Raw genomic sequence first — 17755 nt, forward strand, 5'->3', positions numbered from 1 at the left:
AGTATTCTGTAAGTTTAAATTGATTTCCTCTCATCTTTCTAAACTCCATTGAGTGCAGACCCAGAGTTCTCAACTACTTCTCATATGTCTGAGATCATTCTTGTAAACCTCCTTCAACCCCTCCAAGACCACCACATCCTTCCTTAAATACAAAACTACTCTCACTATTTCAAATGCAGCCTGACCTGAGCTTTAGACAACCTCAACAGTACATCCCTGTTCTTATATTTCTTTGTTTCCCATTATTACTTTTCCAGACTCCTTTTTCAGAGGTCCAATATCCACTCTTGTCCCTCTGTCCTTTATAAGTCTAAAAAAATCTTGTGACCTTTTATATCATTCACTAACTACCTTTATATTTCATCTTCTCCCCCTTATTGCTTTTGATTGTTGACTTAGAGTCATAGAGATGTACAGCATGGAAACAGACCCTATTGGTCCATTCCATACCCATACCACCCTCTGTGTGAAAAAGTTGCCCCTTAGGTCTCTTTTATATCTTTCCCCCTTCACCCTAAACCTATGCCCTCTAGTCCTGGACTCCCCGAACCCAGGGAAAAGCCTTTGCCTATTTACCCTATCCATGCCCCTCATAATTTTGTAAACCTCTATAAGGTCACCCCTCAGCCTCTGACGCTCCAGGGAAAACATCCCCAGCCTGTTCAGCCTCTTCCTATAGCTCAAATTCTCCAACCCTGGCAATATCCTTGTAAATCTTTTCTGAACCCTTTCAAGTTTCACAACATCTTTCAAATAGGAAGGAGATCAGAATTGCACGCAACTTCTGCTAGTTTTAAAGGCTTCTTAATCCTCTCATTCCCACTAATCTTTACCACATTCTATATTTTTCTCTTGTTTTTATGCTGTGTATGACTTCCCTTGTCAGCCATCGTTGCCTCGTCCTCCCCTTAGCATGTTTCTTCCTCTTTGTATGAATTTCTGCTGTGCTTCCGAAATTACCCTCAGAAAGTGCTGCCATTGCTGCTCCACTTCCCTGCTAAGCTCCCCTTGCAGTCAACTTGGTCAGGCTCCTCCCTCATTTTTGTAGTTACCTCTACTCAAGTGTATAACCATTATATCTGATTCTAGCTTTTCCCTTAAAAATTGCAAGGTGAATTCTATTATAGCATGGTCACTGCTTCCTAGGGGTTCTTTCACCTTAAACTCCCTAAATCAAGTCAGCCTTATTACCCAACATCAAATCCAGAATTGCCTGTTCCCTAGTGGGCACTAGTACCACAGGCTTTTCCGAAAAACCATCGCATAGACATTCCACAAACTCCTTTTCTTGGGACCCACAACCAACCTGATTTTTCCAGTCCACCTGCATATCAAAGACCCCGATGATTATTATAATAGTGCCTTTTCTACATTCCTTTTCTATCTCCTGATTTATTTTCTGCCCACATTTTGACCACTGCTAGGAGGCCTATACATAACTTCCATCAGGGTCTTTTTCTCTTTGCAGTTCCTCAACTCTACCCACGCACGTACACCATCTGACCCTAGATTGCTCCTTACTATCGATTTAATTTCATTTCTTCCTAACAGGTTAACTCCATCCTCTCTGCCAATCTGCCTGTCTTTTCAATAAGACCTGTATCCTTCAATATTTAGTTCCCAGTCCTAATTCCCTTGCAGTCATGTCTCTGTGATGCCCACAACATTATGCCCGCCAATTTCAATCTATGTTACAAGCTCATTTACCTTGTATTGTGTATTGAGTGCGTTTAAGTACAAAACCATCTTGTATTGACTGCCCCCCTTCTCATAGTTGTCCCCTTATCTGCTGTGCCTCAGGTTAGATCCCTGACCCCTTCCATACTCTCTGTCCTATCATTTGTTGTAGAAACTTTAATAATCTCTCCTGAGCCTTCCTCCATACCCCCACCCCCACTTTAAATTTTTCTGTAATTTTGCATGCAAATGAACTCATTCCTTGCTATTTAGTTTAAAGCCCTATCCACAGCCCTAGTTTTGCAATTTGCCAGGATGCTGGTGCCAGTATGATTCAGGTAGAGCTTGTCCCATCAGAACAGCTTCTTCTTCCCCCAGTACTGGTGCCAATGTCCCATGAATCCAAACCCTTTGTTCCCACACCAATCTTTGTGCCACATGTTTACCTCTTTAATCTCATTGATCTTGTACCAGTTAGCTCATGGCTCAACTAGTAATCCAGAAAGTATTACCTTTTTGCTTCTGCTTTGTAACTTATCCCCTTGCTGCTCATATTGCTTCAGCAGGACAGTTTTTGTATTTCTACCTATATCATTTGTATCTATGTGGACCATGACAACTAGACATTTTCCCTTCCACTCCAAGTTCCTCTGCAGTCCAGATGAGATATCCTGACCGCAGACACCATGCAGACAACATAGCTTTTGGGTCTGTTGCTCCTGGCCACAGTGTCTATTCCCCTGACTGTACTATCCCCAATTACAATTACATTTCTCTTTTTTTCCCCATTCTAGAATTGTTCCCTGTACAATAATGCCATGGTTAGTTTGCTCATCTCCCTAAAGCCTCCGTTCTCATCTACACAGGGAGGAAATATCTCAATGGTGCCAAGTGCTGAGGCTCTGTACCTGCCTCGCTTGCAGTCACATCCTCCTATCTCTCTCTCTCTCTCTCTCTCTCTCTCTCTGTGATGCAGTGTTTGAACTTTGGACTCCACCTCATCAACCCTGGGCTGGGTTCCCCGTCACTATGCTGGAAAGTTCTACCAGCGTCCACATCACACAGGTACAACACATTGCTTGGTCCTGCATCTCTATTTTATTTAAGTTTATTGGCAATTTTTATTTAATTTCCTGCTAGCCTTTTTGTTTGTAACAATTTCCTCTATTTCTTTTGTTCTGAAAGTAACCTATAATACATAGTCGAATTAGCAGCTCTTACCAACCAATGAACCTTGTGGTTATCCTGTGATGTCACTCTTTCTTTAGTGCCCAGCCTCAGTTCACGGACTTCAATTTATCCTGTTAAAAGACCTTACAAACTGTGAACCAATAAAGTAAGCACCTTTTTCCCTCTGTACTGAATTTTCACACTGCATCCAAAGTCCCCAAACTATATACTCACTTGAGCTGTGTCTCACTGCAGATGTGATCTCTTCTTTCTGACTATATGCAGCCTACTGCAGTAATCTATAGATGTGGTCTAACCAAGGTTTGATACAGGTTAGCAAAACATTTCTACTTTTCATTACTCTCCTTCTAGAATTAAAATATAGGCCTAAATTTTTGCCCGTGACACAGGAGCAATTGCAACATTTGCCAGCTCGGCAAGCCCAATCTGGTAACAAAGTGCCTAAAAATTGTGGTCTTCCTTTCCTGGGGCCAAGTTCTCTGAAGTGAGATCATATGATGCCATAATAATAAGTGCAAGGTCTTCCCAGTGCAGAAGCAACCTTGGCAGGAGTCCTGCCTCAATGCTTTCGCACAATGTTGGAGTGTTTTTTTTACACAAACAAAATGAATCATAAAGCAGCTGTCACCACACACACACCTATATCCCCCTACCCTGCTTCCATATCCCATCTTACTCTCAATACCAGCCCATGCCCCCCCACCAAATATTGTATGTCCTTGTACTACCATGTCATCTCCCTCAGTATCCATCACAAACAAACCTGAATTCTGTTTCATGCTGGGATAAAATAAAGTTTGTTGGTTCAGAATTAACTTAAAAATAAACTTACTTAGAAAAACCCATTCACTGTATTTACATGCATTCAACTATGTAATCCCTTACAAGTGTCTTAATCCCTTATTAAAAACAAGCATTGGAATTCATAATCTTACTTCAAAGAATTCATAAATACTTTCAGGTTAGAGTCATACAGCATGGAAACAGACTCTTCGATCTAAACAGTCCGCGCCAACTATGTTCACAAACTAAACTAGTCATACCTGCCTGCATTTGGCTCATATCCCTCCAAATCTTTCCTGTTCATTAACCTGTCCAAATATCTTTTAAATGTTGTAACTGTATCTCCAACTACTACTTTATTTGGCTGTTCATTCCACAGAGTAATCACTGTCTGTGTAAAAAAAATTACCTTTTAATTTCCATTTGACATCTTTCTCCTCTCACCTTAAAAATATGCCTCCTAGTTTTGAATTCCCTCACCTAGGGAAAAGATTCTTTTCATTCACCTTATCTATACCCCACATGATTTTATAAACCTCAATGAAGTCACCTCTTAACCTACTACATTCTCGTGAAAAAAGTCCCAGCCTTTCCAATCTATTTTTATATCTCAATCCCTCCATTCCCAGCATCATCCTTGCAAATCTTTTCTGAACCTTCTCCAGTTTAATAATATCTTTGCTATAACAGGGCGACCAGAACAGCATACAGTAATCCAAAAAAAAAGCCTCACCAATATCCTGTACAACCTCAACATGACATCCTAGCTCCTATACTCAAAGATCTGAGCATTGAAGGCAAGTGTGCTAAACATCTTCTTAACCACCCTGCCTACCTGTGATTCAAATTTCAAAGAATAATGTACCTGAACTCCTGGGTCTATCTGTTCTACAGCACTACCTAAGATCCTACCATTAATTGTATAACTCATGTCCTTGTTTGTATTACCAAAATGCAATATCTCACATTTATCCAAATTGAACCCCATCTGCCACTCTTCGACCATTGACCCGATTGATCAAGATTTTGTAATCTTAGATAACCTTCTTCAATGTCCACTATAGTGTCATTTGAAAACTTACTATACATGTCTCCAAATCATTTATATAAATGACAAGCAAAAATGGACACAGTTCCAGTCCCTGTGGAACACCACTGGTCACAGGCTTCCAGTTTGAAAAACAATCCTCCACTACCACTACTCTCTGTGTCCTACTGTAAAGTCAATTTTGTATCCAATTGGCAAGCTCACCCTGAACCCCATGTTGATCTAACTTTACTACTTAGTATATTCTACAGAACCTTGTCAAAGGCTTTACTGAAGTCCAAGTATACATTGTCTATTGCTCTGCCCTCATCAAATTTTGTTTACTTCATTAAAATACTCAACCAAGTTTGTGAGAGATGATTTCCCTTGTACAAAACCATGCTGACTATCCCTAATCAATCCTTGCCTCTCCAAATGCATGTAAATGTTTTCTTTCAGAATTACTTCCAACAACTTACCCACTATCGATGTCAGACCCACAGGTTTATAGTTTCCAGGTTTCTCCTTACAGCCTTTCGTAAACAATAGCATAATGTTAGCCACACTCCAGTCCCTTGCCTGTGTTAACAGAAGATAGAAAATTCTGCTAGAGGCCTTAACTTCCCACAACATCCTGGGATACACTTGGTCAGGTTCTCATGATTTGTCTACCTTTATGTTTTCTAAGACCTACAGAATTTCCTCTTCTGTAATGTGAACTGTTTTAAAAAATCAACATTTATTTCACTAAACTCCATTTCTTTCTCAACAGTAAAAATAGATGCAAAATATTCATTTAAAATCTCTCCCATCACCTGATGTTCAACCCAAGGATGACCTTGTTGATCTTCAAAGATTCCTACTCTTTCTCTAGTTGCTCTCTTGCTCTTAATGTATTTGGAGAATTTTTTGGATTGTCTTTAACCTTCTCCGCCAAAGTTATCTCATATGCTCTCTTTGCCTTCCTGATTTCCTTCTTAAGAATGTCTATACAGTCTTTATACTCTTCACGAGATTCAGTTGATCCCAGTTATCTATATCTAATATATGATTTTTTTTATTATTGACTGGAACCTTCCCCAATCTTATCAGCCTTTCACTCTGACAGGAACATAATGTCTCTAAACTCTTGTTATCACACTTTTGAAGGCACCCCTTTATCTGCAACGGTCTATTCTAATCAATTTTTGAAAGTTCTTGTTTCATACCCTTAAAATTTGTGTTACTCCAATTAAGAACTTTAACTTTTATGGAAGACCTATCCTTTTCCATTACTATTTTCAATTAATAGTATTACGATCACTAGTGATCTCCTATTGTGTCAATTGAATTGTGAAATAGTAGACACAGCATTATCAGAATAGAGGGTTGATAAATCAGTCATGTTACATTAATCCAATAATGATAACCTTCAGGCTAACTTTGATACACTGAATGAAACAGCAAGCAATATCTTTCTGATATTCCAGACGGCTTTAAAAAACATTTTAAAGTCTGTGATTTATAAATGCTTCACGACTTGACAGTTGCTTTTGACACTTCATGAATACTCCGACAGTTCTTTTTGATACTTCTGACAGTTATTTTTGAGAATTATTTTTGACACTTTGGCAATTAATTTTGACAGATCTGTTGACAGTTTGTATCTTTGCACTTTTATGTGCATTCAATTCAAATTTTAGCAATCACAATGGGCACCTTACCTCTCCTAAAGTACACCTGACCTGCCCCAGTGGTGTGCCAGGGCCTATTCAAATGCTACCTTAGCTCTCCAAAATGGTAAAGAACTGGGGGTGTTGGAGATTTGGAACAAAACAGAAATTGCTGGTGAAATTCAGCAGGTCTGGCAGCAACTATGGATGGAACGCAGAGCTAACCTTTCGAGTCCAGTAACTCTACATCAGAAATGGTAGCAGAGAGGAAAAGATAGTATTTTTGCTGAAGATGAGGTTAGGAGGTTAGGGTGAGATAAAAACAGATAGGTGGAGATGGAGCCCAGAAAGAGAGAGAGAGAGATAAGAAAATGATCGGCAAACAACATTGATAATTGACCAGGACAGAAGAGAAGCTGAATAAATGATCACGAGAACTGAGAGTAGGAGAGAATGGGTAGCCTATGCTGAAAGCAACCCATGTCATAACAAGACTGGGTTTTGGGGGTGGGTGAAAAACATGGAAGGATGGAATCAGGCTGTAAAGTTATTGAACTTGACGCTGAGTCCTAGAGGCTGCAGGGTCCCCAAGCGGAAAATAAGATGCTGTTCTTCGCGATTGCACTGATGCTTACTAGAACATATCAGCATATTGACATGAGAACACAGTGGTGTGTTGAAGTGGCAGATAACTGGAATCTTGGGATCATTTTCAGCATTCAGTTTTTCCTAACTGCCAGCAATTCTGATGAAGAGTCACTGGACTTGAAATGTTAATTCTGCTTTCTCTCCAAAATGGTACCCCACATCTCCAACAATTCTATAAAGTTCAGTCTTACTTCTGCTGGGTCTAATCTATGCATGTTGTGTTTTAGATACAAAATCAAATTACCAAAATCACACAGCAGTGGTGGTTTATATAGGTAGTTGCTGCCACAAAATGTACGTGTTATTCCCATCACAGCCTTCCATTTTTTAGTAACGTACCAGTAAAATGTTTTATTTTGTTCAATGCTGCTTGATAATTTAATTTTATAATTCCTCTTTGCCTTCCTTATTGTGTTTTTGACTTCTCTCCCAATCTCATCATGTTCAGTTATGTTCTGCTCTCTTAATGGATAGTTCTTTCCAAACTATCAGTTGTTCCATTAGGTCTTTTTCAACCATGGTCTCCCGATTGTGTTTAATTTGTTCTTTTTTTTTAGTGAAATATATCTTTCTAGCACTCTGTTGGACATCATTGTAAATGTTTCCCACTGTTGTCTTACATTGTTTGCCAACATGGTTGTCCATTTTACTCTCCTCAGTTCTATTCTCAGCACCTCAAAATCAGCTTTCCCCATCTAGTAATTTGGGTCCTGTCAGTTGTATGTCCTTCTCCATCGTCATTTTAAAGTATATATATTATGTTCATTGTTGCCTAAGTGCCTATACTATTTCCGTTTATGGGAAAAAAAAGGTTTAATAGCAAGAAGATGAATGTGGTGTAAGGGAAAAGGGTGAGAGAAAGAACTCCCAATTATGTTTCCTTTCATAGCCTCAAGATGTCCCAAAGCATTTCGCATACAAAACATGAGATACTTATGAAGTATAATTGTTGTTGTAATGCTGAAAACCAGAGCAGATAATTTGTGCACAGCAAGGTTTAACCAATACCAGTGGAACAGTCATCACATAATCTGCTTTAGTCATGTTGGCTGAGGATCAATATTGGTCAGGATACTGACCAAGGGAAAATAATTCTGTCTTTCTCTGTAAAATTTATTTGAAAACAATTTTTGAAAAAAATAAAACCTTTGAAAAAAATGTTAGATCATGTATATCTAACTTAGGGGCTCAATCTTTAATCTCAATCCTAATTGAGGGGTGCCATGCCACAGTGATCCAGTCAGATCAGATCAACTCAGCACTTTAACACCTTCTTATCAACCTTATCCATTATGTCTGCAGGCCGCTTGCCTGTCATGAGTTTCATTTATTGTAACCACCCTCTGTATTTATTTTCAAACACTGCCAATTGTTTCTTGGCTCAGATGTCCATGTCACTTGACTTCAATGCAAATCAGTTACGTCAAGTGCGTCCTCTTTGGGCATGTCAAAGTGCGATGGGAGATTTTAGTTCCAAGGAGGAAGTCAAGGCACAAACTCAGAGTTCTGACTGGAATGCCGGGATTCGCCCTGCGCCAGTTCGATCTGCCATACAAACAATGAGCGAGAAGGGGCAGAATGCGTCACTACGGACCCAGAGAAGTGTTCCTTGTGAGTAACCATTATTATTGCATTATTGACCTATTCAGTTGCATTTGACCAATGCTAGTGATAGCAAGTTATGCAACCCAGAGCTAGTTTATCAGCAATGATAATTGAAAGAAAAGAAAGCTCTTGTATTTGTATAAAAACATAAGAAATTGTAGGTCACTCAGCCTCTCAAGTCAGCCCCAAATTTTTAAAAGACCATGGGTGATCTGCCTCAGGCCGCAACTCCTCTTTCGTACCAGCTCCTCATAGCCCTCAACTGTTTCAACAATTTGACTATCTCCTCTTTAAATATTTTCAGTGATCTAGCCTCCACATTTCTCTGGATAGAAAATTTAAGACATTTACTCTGCTGTGAAGTAAGAAATTCCTTTGCTTCTTAGTTTTAAATGTTTAAATCTTAAGTATCTCCTTATTCTGCAATTGTGTCCCCTTGATTGAGATTCTCCCATAAGAGGAAACACCTTAAGATCTATCTTGTTATCCCCCTTAGAATCTAGTATATTTAAATAAGATTCTAAATTCTTCGAAACTATTTAGCCATTCTTAATAAGTCAACTCCTTCATTCCAGGAATCAACTTAGTGAATCTCTTCTGAATTGGTCCAAGGTCAGTATATCCTTTCTTAAATAGGGTAATCAGGACTGTGCGCATTACTCCAGGTGCAGCTTTGTTAAACCCTATACAGTTATAACAAAACTTACCTATTTTGAAACTCCCAACACCTAGCAATAAAGCCCAAAATATGATTTACCTGTCCGCATCTGCATGCTAACTTCTTTGGTTTTCACACCAAGATCCCTACTTTGGAGTTTCTCTCCATTAAATAATGGATAATTTTAAATTCTTCCTACAAAAGTGCTTGACCTCACACTTTACTCAAATTAAACTCCATCTGCCAGGTTTTTGCCCACTTACTCAACCTGTTTATATCGCCTTAAAGATACCTTATGTCCTCATCACAACATGTACCCCCACATAGTTTTGTACTGTAAGAAACTATTTTGTACATCACACTCTGCCCCTCCCAACAAATCAGTAATATAGATAGTAAATAATTGAAGCCCTATGACCGATCCTTGTGGCACCCTACTCGTTACATTTAACAAACCTGAAATAGACTCATCAATCCCAATTCTCTTTCTTCAATGTGTTAACCAATCCTCAATCTACGTCAATACATTTATCAGACTCCTATGAGCTCCTATTTTGTGTTATAACGTTTTACGTAGCAACGTATCAAATGCCTTCTGGAAACCAAAACATCCTACATCTGCAAATTCCCCTTCATCAAAGCTACTTTTCATGTCCTCAAAGAACTCAGGCAAGTTTGTAAAACACAATTTCCTTTTCATAAAACCAATTTGACTCTGATTGCATTAAGTTTTTTTCTAAATGTCCTGAAATTTCCTTCTTAATAACTAACTCTAGTGTTTTTCCAAAAACAGATGTTAAGCTAACTGGCCTACAGTTTCTGATTTTTAACTTCCTTCCCTTATTGAACAGGGATGTCGCATAAGCAGTTTTCCAGACTGCTAGAGCTCTCCTAGAATTCAGTGAGTTCAGGAATATTTTAACCAATGCCTCCACTGTCTCTATAGCTACTTATTTTACAACTCTAGAACGCTGGCCATCAGATCCTGGTGGCTTGTATGGCTTCAGCCCGAATAGTTTGTCAAATACCTTGTCCCTCATGATAGATATTGTTATAAGACCTTTCCTCCCATTAGCACCTTGCTCATCTTTGGAATATTTTTCGTGTCCTTCACCATAAAGACTGATGCACAATTTTGTTTAAAGTATCTGTCATTTGCCTGTTCCCCATTATCTGTGCTCCAGTCACATCCTCCCAGAATTCCACATTCATTTTAACTACTTCGTTTTATACACATAGAAGCTCTTATTGTTTGTTTTTATATTTCTTGCCAGTTTACGTTCATCTCACGTTTTAGTCATCTTCACTAGTACCTCTATTATGCATTCCCAATTCCCAGGCCTACCACTAGTTTACATTGCTTTGTATGTCATAGCTTTTGATTGGATAGTTTCCTCAACTGCCAATGTTAACTGAAGGTGGTTTATTCTTCACATCACATCCTTCCTTTAGATCTGAATACATTTTACTGAGCATTATGAAATACCTGATTAAATGCCTGCTACTGCTTATCTACCTACCCTTCCCTTTGCCAGCTTTTCCAGCCTGCTTTAGACATTGCTTTTTTTACACCTCTATAATCCCCTTATTTAATCTGAGGAGACTGGTTTGAGAACTGAGTTGACTTCCCTCAAACTGAAATTGAAATTCTAACATATAATGATCACTAACCATTTGAGGATGCTTACTAAGAAATCTCTCATTATTCCTCATGAGACAAGATTAGATCTAAAATACCAGTTGGCAAGTGGTTCTGCAACATACTGCTCTAAGGAATAATCCCTGATGCACTGTGCAAATTTGTCTTTCATGTTACCTATGCCCATCTGATTTGTCCAGTCAATATGTAAATTAAAAACATCCACAAAAGTGTCATGCCTTCATTATTTCCTGATTTATAATTTGTCTCATAGTACGATAACTATAGACAACTCCCACCTGTGACTTTTTACCTTATTTCCATGAAATTGATTCCATGTCACGATCTATTCCACCTCCATCACTACTCACCTCTGCACTGATTATGTCCTTTATTAACTGTGCTACCCCACCTCCTTGAAATAATGAGTTTCCAGACTTGGTCACCTAACAACCACGTCTTTGTATTAGATATCCAGTCATATTCATTTATTTCTACTTATGCTATCAACTTATCTATACTATTACAGATGCTGCATGCATTCTGCATACTGCTGAGTTAGTGGTGCAAGATTTTACCTTTGACCCCTTGTGCTTCCAATCTGTCAGCAGAATCCATTCCTAGTCCTGTCTGAGTATTTTTTGTACATATATGATCTACAGCAATTGGATCCTTCCCTTTCTGCTCCAAGTTCTTCTTCAGTCCAGGGGAAATGTCCTAAACTTTGGGACAAAGTAGAGAGTACAACTTTCAGGAATCTGTTGTTACTACAGAGAACAATGTCATTCCCCTAATAATGTTATTCTCCAGTATTACTGTATTTCTTTCTCAACAAACACATACACTTCACTGGTGTTCTGTAACATCGTGCTCTGGTCAGTTCATTCATCCTTTAGCTCCCACAAATGGTACCTTCCACATCCTCAGAACATGTCAAAGTCCTCCACATCCAACTAAGTACTTTTCAAGTCACTGTTATTCCCAAAGAAAACGCAGCAGTCAAATTTTGGACAATAACATTCCACTAACAGCAATAATAAAAATGGCCAGGCAAGCTGTTTTTATTAATGTTCATTGAGGGTTAAATAACGACCAGGACACGGGGAGTACACCCTTGCCATTCTTATAGTAATGAAGTAGAGATTTTTATATCCAACCGATGTCAAAAGACAGCACCTCAAGCAATATAATTTTGTGCTCTTGACTATCGAATGAGACTCAACCGATGACCTTCTATCTGTTTTTATGTTTCCTTTTTATTTGCAAAGTATCAAATGTTCCATATACTTTGTCTTCATTCAATATCAAGTGTAACTAGTTTGATAGTGAAGTGATTCATGATCTCAATGTTGTCAAAATGCATATCAGATTGTCATATGATAGTTGATCAGTGTTTAAATTACTGAAATAGTAGTTTTTGATCATTTATAATTTATATAATCTGTTGAAACCAGTGTTGCAAAGAAGATTAGATGATGAATGATGTGGTAGTGCCATGCACAGGATTAATGCAGTTCGTGGTCTAGATTAGACACAAAAGTCGGAGAGTCTTTAGTAGAAATGTGTGTATTGTGCATTGCCTTGGGACTAAATGGAGGTGCTGAATCTGTTGAAAATCTGCTGGAAATGAGTTCTTATTCACCACGTGTTCAATATAAAACTATGTAGATATGTATCTAGACAGTTGATTCCTGATGAAGAGCTTATGATTGAAACATCAATTCTCCTGCTCCTTGGATGCTGCCTGACTAGCTATGCTTTTCCAGCACCATACTCTCGACATGCATACCTAAGTTTGGTCTGAGTTTGAGGCCATGAACCATGCGTACCTGTACTGGGGAAAATGTGCTTCCTTTCTGATGAGATCAGTTTTAGTATGGCAATAATAGTATTCTTGTTACAAGGTAATGGTTTATACAGTCACCTACTTTAAGTTTTGAAGAGGACAAGAATAATGAGCCCAGGAAAATAGCAGATAACTGTCTTGCTGTGTTCTCTGCTCTTTCCTCCAGCTTGCCCACTCTTTGAGAGTCAGCCATGGCAGATCCCAGCATCAAAGAGAGACTCTGATGAAGAAGAATGAGAGGGAGAAACCAGCTGGAGCAGAGACAGTAAACCAATCAATGGACTGAGCCAGTTGACACAGAATGGTGAGAAATAGATGAACTACACTGAAAGAACCACTGGATTGATGTGTTAACACCTCCTTTGATCATAACATGAACTGCAGCACTTTGAAACTCCTGGTTTCATTTTAGTGAAAGTGAGAAACAATTATCAGAAGAAAGATTCTGTTTGTCTCTAAAACATTAAATAAAATTTGCTTGCTTCTCTTGTCTCATCTAATGTTCAACTTCGCATATCATCAGATGTGTTAGGATAGAGTATAAATGAAAAAGAAATTTAGGGACTAGAGGGGGAAAATGAAGCCTAATGCAATTGCCTCAAAAGGGGATTTTGCGCAAAGTTAGCTGAGGCCTGAAATCCTTAGGTGGGGAAACTGAGAGGAATGAAATGTCCACCATATTTTATTTTCAATACTTATGTCTACAATTACTTCCTTTCATCCAAAGAAACGATGCCTTTTCACAACAGCCAAAGAACCATAAGTTGTGCTGGACTGTTAAATGTTATCTTAGCTCTATCCTGTGACTGGTATGTGGTGATATAATGGCTAATAGACCAGAGTGAAGTACAAATAATGGATGTGATATATATAAAAAAAGACACACACACACCTCTCCTCAAATCCCTACTTCTCCCACCCCATTGCAAATAAAATAATTCTTAAAAGTTTTGTTTTTGGCAAGTGAGCACTTGTGAGGAGGCTGCATTTACTGCCCATCTCAACTTATTGCAGTTGAAGGACTTTACTAAGTCACAAGATAATTAAGAATCAAACATTTTGTTGTGGAACTGCAGTTACAGAATTGCTGAATCAGGTAAGGATAGCAGATTTCCTTCCCTCAAGGACATTAATGAACCAGCTGGCAATCCAGTAGCTTCATAGTTACTTCACTTCACTCTTCAAAAACAAGATGGTGTTAAAATGCATACAGAACATGACTGGACTTTAATTTGCATTTTTAAGATCACTCCAGTAATTTAACTCAACCATAACTTGTTAAGACTTATTTAAAATGCTGGAAATCACAGCAGGTCAGGGAGCATCCATGGACAGAGAGCAAGCGAATGTTTCAAGTCTAGGTGACTCTTCATCAGACTTCAATCCTCTACACTTGAAAGATTAACTTGCTTTCTCTCCATGGATGTTGTCTGGCCTGCTGTGATTTCCAGCATTTGTTGTTTTCATCACAGATTCCGGCATCTGCAGCAATTTGCTTCTAAGATTTATTTATGTTCAGCAGGTCAGGCTGCCATCCAGAGAGTTGCAAGCAATGTTATTCCCCTGCGCCTCGCATGAAGAATATTACTGATCATTGCTTGAGTCACTAGCTATCTGCAGTTGATAAAGTACCAGCATTTTCCTGCTAACTAAAGCTCTTCAGTTATTGGCCACTGAAAGATTAGGCGGAGTTTGTTGCATGATTATAAAAATAAAATAGGAGAAACTTTTCCCCAATTATACCACCACTGAGAAAAAAAAGCCAACGAATATGAACTATGCATAAGTGTCAGTTAATTATGAAAACACAGGTGAGTAGTTAAAGTTTACTGAGAATCTGAATGAAACCTTTCAATAAACAGCAATTCTCAAATAATATCGAACTGTAGGAGCTGGTCATTGAGTACCAGGTTATATTGAATCAATAATAGTCTCAGGAGTATTTCTGATTAATGAGCAGAGAATAAAAGAGCCTTTCACAAGCTCAGGCCATCCTAAGGCACATTATAGTCCATGAAGTGATAAAATATGGAAAATGCTGCAGCCATTTTGTGCATAGCAATGTTCTTAAGAATGTGATAACAATCAGATGGTCTGCTTTGTTTTCCTAGTGGTGTTGCTTATGGAATAAATGTTGGTCAAAATAACAAAGATAAATTCCCCTGCTCTTCAAATAGTGTAATGGATCTTTTTACATCAACCTCAGAAGGGGGAACCAAGCCTTGTTTTTAAAATTTCGTATGATAGATAGCACCTTTGACATTGTAACAATCACTCACTGCTGATATTCTTAATCCATTCATGTTTGTTATTTTTAAATGTTGAACTAACTTCACCTTTGTCAAAAATGTTTAAACTTACTTCGTTAAAAGCAATTAATTGTCAGAAAGTTCTCCATTTTAGTGTAATTCTACAATGTATAATGAAAGATTTGTAATCACTGTTTAATGGTATCTTACACATCATTTAAGTTTTTGATTTTTGAGTGTCTTGAAAATATAATCAAAGAAGAAAATGTTTAACAATGGAAAAATGTATGTATACTATATATAAACGAAAACAATACACAAGTGTTGTATCCATTAATGCTGGCCTTCTAGGTTTGTTAACTTTTCAAGAGGCATTGGATGCAGGTATGTATGCTTTAGAAGATTTCAACTCAAACCCCAGTGACGATCAAGAGTGCAGTGCTGGAAAGACACAGCAGGGCTACCTGATGAAGGGCTTTTGCCTGAAACGTTGATTCCTGTGCTCCTCAGATGCTGCCTGATCCGCTGTGTCTTTCCAGCACCATATTTACTCTCTGATCTCCAGTCCTCACTTTCTCCTCAAGCCTCAGTGACCCTCGTAAAAACTGTCTGAAACTCAAATATTGGGAATGTATGCAAATACCAAGATATGAAAAGTATCTTTAAAACTCTGTATACTGAGATATTAGGACTGATTTACTGTAAGTACTAAGATCAAGAGTCTGTAAATAAAGGAGATATTGAGACATCTTTATTGTAAATGCTAAGTTGTTGGGACTATTTAAATGGTAAATAGTAAGAAACTAGGCATGTCTTTATTAGCCAAAAAGAAAGATATTTCAAAGATGAATTTCATCATTTCATTATGATGAAGTATTCTCCCAAAGTTCTCCTGGCCTGCCTCCCATTTTACACTTTGCATAACTTTTAATTTGTCCAAACTTCTGCTGTCTACATCCTTACTCACAACAAGCTAATTCATTCATCCCACGGTGTTCACTAAATTTTTTTGCTTCACAGTCCATCAATACTTCAAATTAAAAATTCTCACCCTCACATTAGGATTTCTCCACGGTCTTGCCCCATCCTCTTTCTATAAAAACTCCATTAAAACATTAGCCATGAATCTCCCTGTAAAATTGGTTCCTTCAATTCTGTCCTTTTGAATTCTTACTCTTTTCACCCCATCAACAGTAGCCATGCCGTCAGCCATCTAGGCTGCAAACTCTAGAATTCTAAATCCCTCTGTCTTGCTCCTTTAAATACATTCTTTAGAACTCACCTTAATCAAGTTTGTTATTATCCCTTCTATTTTTTGGTGAAAGTTTGTGCTTAGTTATACTCTTGAAGTGTCTTACTTCAGCCATAGCATAAACTGATATAATAGTCATAGAAAAACATCTAAGTTGACCAAAGATTCAGAATGTATATGGGAGGTTTGAAATCTTTGCCAACAAACGGAGAGAGAAATGGAGAGATGCTGTTGAGCAGCTCTGACAGAGAAAGGACTCAGTAGATTTGGAGCATGCTTTCATTCTGAATTGAAACTGGCAAAAAAAAAGGCTGCAAGTGTAGGAAAAAAAATGAATGGACAGGAACAAACCTGGATAAACCATTGTCTTCCTGCAACACAGTATAAAGAATAAACTTATTTATTCATAGATTCCTATGTACAGTTTATAATGCTGCAATTTGGTGGTCAAATATACAAACAACATTACAAACATTTTGCTGTTTTGACAATGAAACTAGGTTCTCTTTATTGGTCATGCTCAACGGTATGGAACTGTAGGGAGGCAAGCTGGCTGAAGCAAAAAAAAACACAATCTATTTTAATCAAATCTGAAAATACAGGTTTCTGTTATCTGGCTATAGAGCTGAAAGGAGAAAAAGCAGATTTCTAAATTATAGCACTGGTTACAGCACATGCAGAAGCTAAACTAAATACAACAAATATCAATTAAAAGAGAAGTCAGCCTGAACTATGTAATGTGCGTGTGTGTGTGGTGGGAATGAACTAGTCCTGTTTTAGGTATGTTTAGAAGGCAATTAAATTAAGGATGTTAAAGTGCAGAAAGTATGTCTTTACCAGATAGACTGACTATAGGTTTCAAGAGAGCAGATGGCTCAGATTTACAATACTAGATAAATGGAAGCAATTACAGCATACTAATTTAGGAACAAAGACTTCAATTTCCGACAAATTGTAACTAACACCCGATCTTTTCAGTCTTTTCTAGCACCCAACTGTTGCCACTACTAGTTCTATTATCATTGAAGGATCACCTGTGAAATGTCACTAATCAGAGCTGTTCAGTTGAGTTAATATTATGGAATATAGTTTGATCACCATTGTGGATCAGGGAGAAATCTCATGTTTTATCTCATTAGAGGATTTACATGTACTGAATAGCTTTATAGGGAGGTTCAGAGGTTTGTTCTTTAAAATATGTGTCTCTGTGAAGCAGTGGAAACATTTTCCTTTGTTAAATTACAATGTAGATATAAATCATTGTTATTGTTATTAAATCAAGTACATAATATGGAAAATGTATATGGTCTGTTGAAAGATCAAGCTTCTCATTTCTTATACTTTCTCATAATCCTTATGACCTCAGTAAAGTTGTAAAGGGGGCAAATCACAGACTGTAATTGTATAACACCATTGTTATTTAAATTAAGAACAAACACAAATTGCTGGAGAAACATAGCAGATCTGGTAACATCTTCTTCCGCAGACCTGCAAAGTTTCTCCAGCCATTTCTATGTTTCAAATCTAC

At 37.9% G+C, this 17755-nt stretch overlaps 1 protein-coding gene across 1 annotated transcript in view; it reads left to right on the top strand.

Annotated features, from left to right (window-relative positions):
• Positions 1–12985, top strand: part of fbxo16 (F-box protein 16) — a 61342-nt gene extending 48357 nt beyond the window's left edge. The window contains exons 9-10 of the mRNA XM_060821555.1: positions 8364–8589; positions 12893–12985. Of these exons, the coding sequence (XP_060677538.1) occupies positions 8364–8589; positions 12893–12963 (297 nt within the window). The 3' untranslated portion in view covers positions 12964–12985. The remainder of the gene's footprint in view (positions 1–8363; positions 8590–12892) is intronic.
• The last annotated feature ends 4770 nt before the right edge of the window (positions 12986–17755 follow it).

The sequence above is a fragment of the Hemiscyllium ocellatum genome, chromosome 3 (assembly GCF_020745735.1).
Source record: "Hemiscyllium ocellatum isolate sHemOce1 chromosome 3, sHemOce1.pat.X.cur, whole genome shotgun sequence".
NCBI lineage: Eukaryota > Metazoa > Chordata > Chondrichthyes > Orectolobiformes > Hemiscylliidae > Hemiscyllium > Hemiscyllium ocellatum.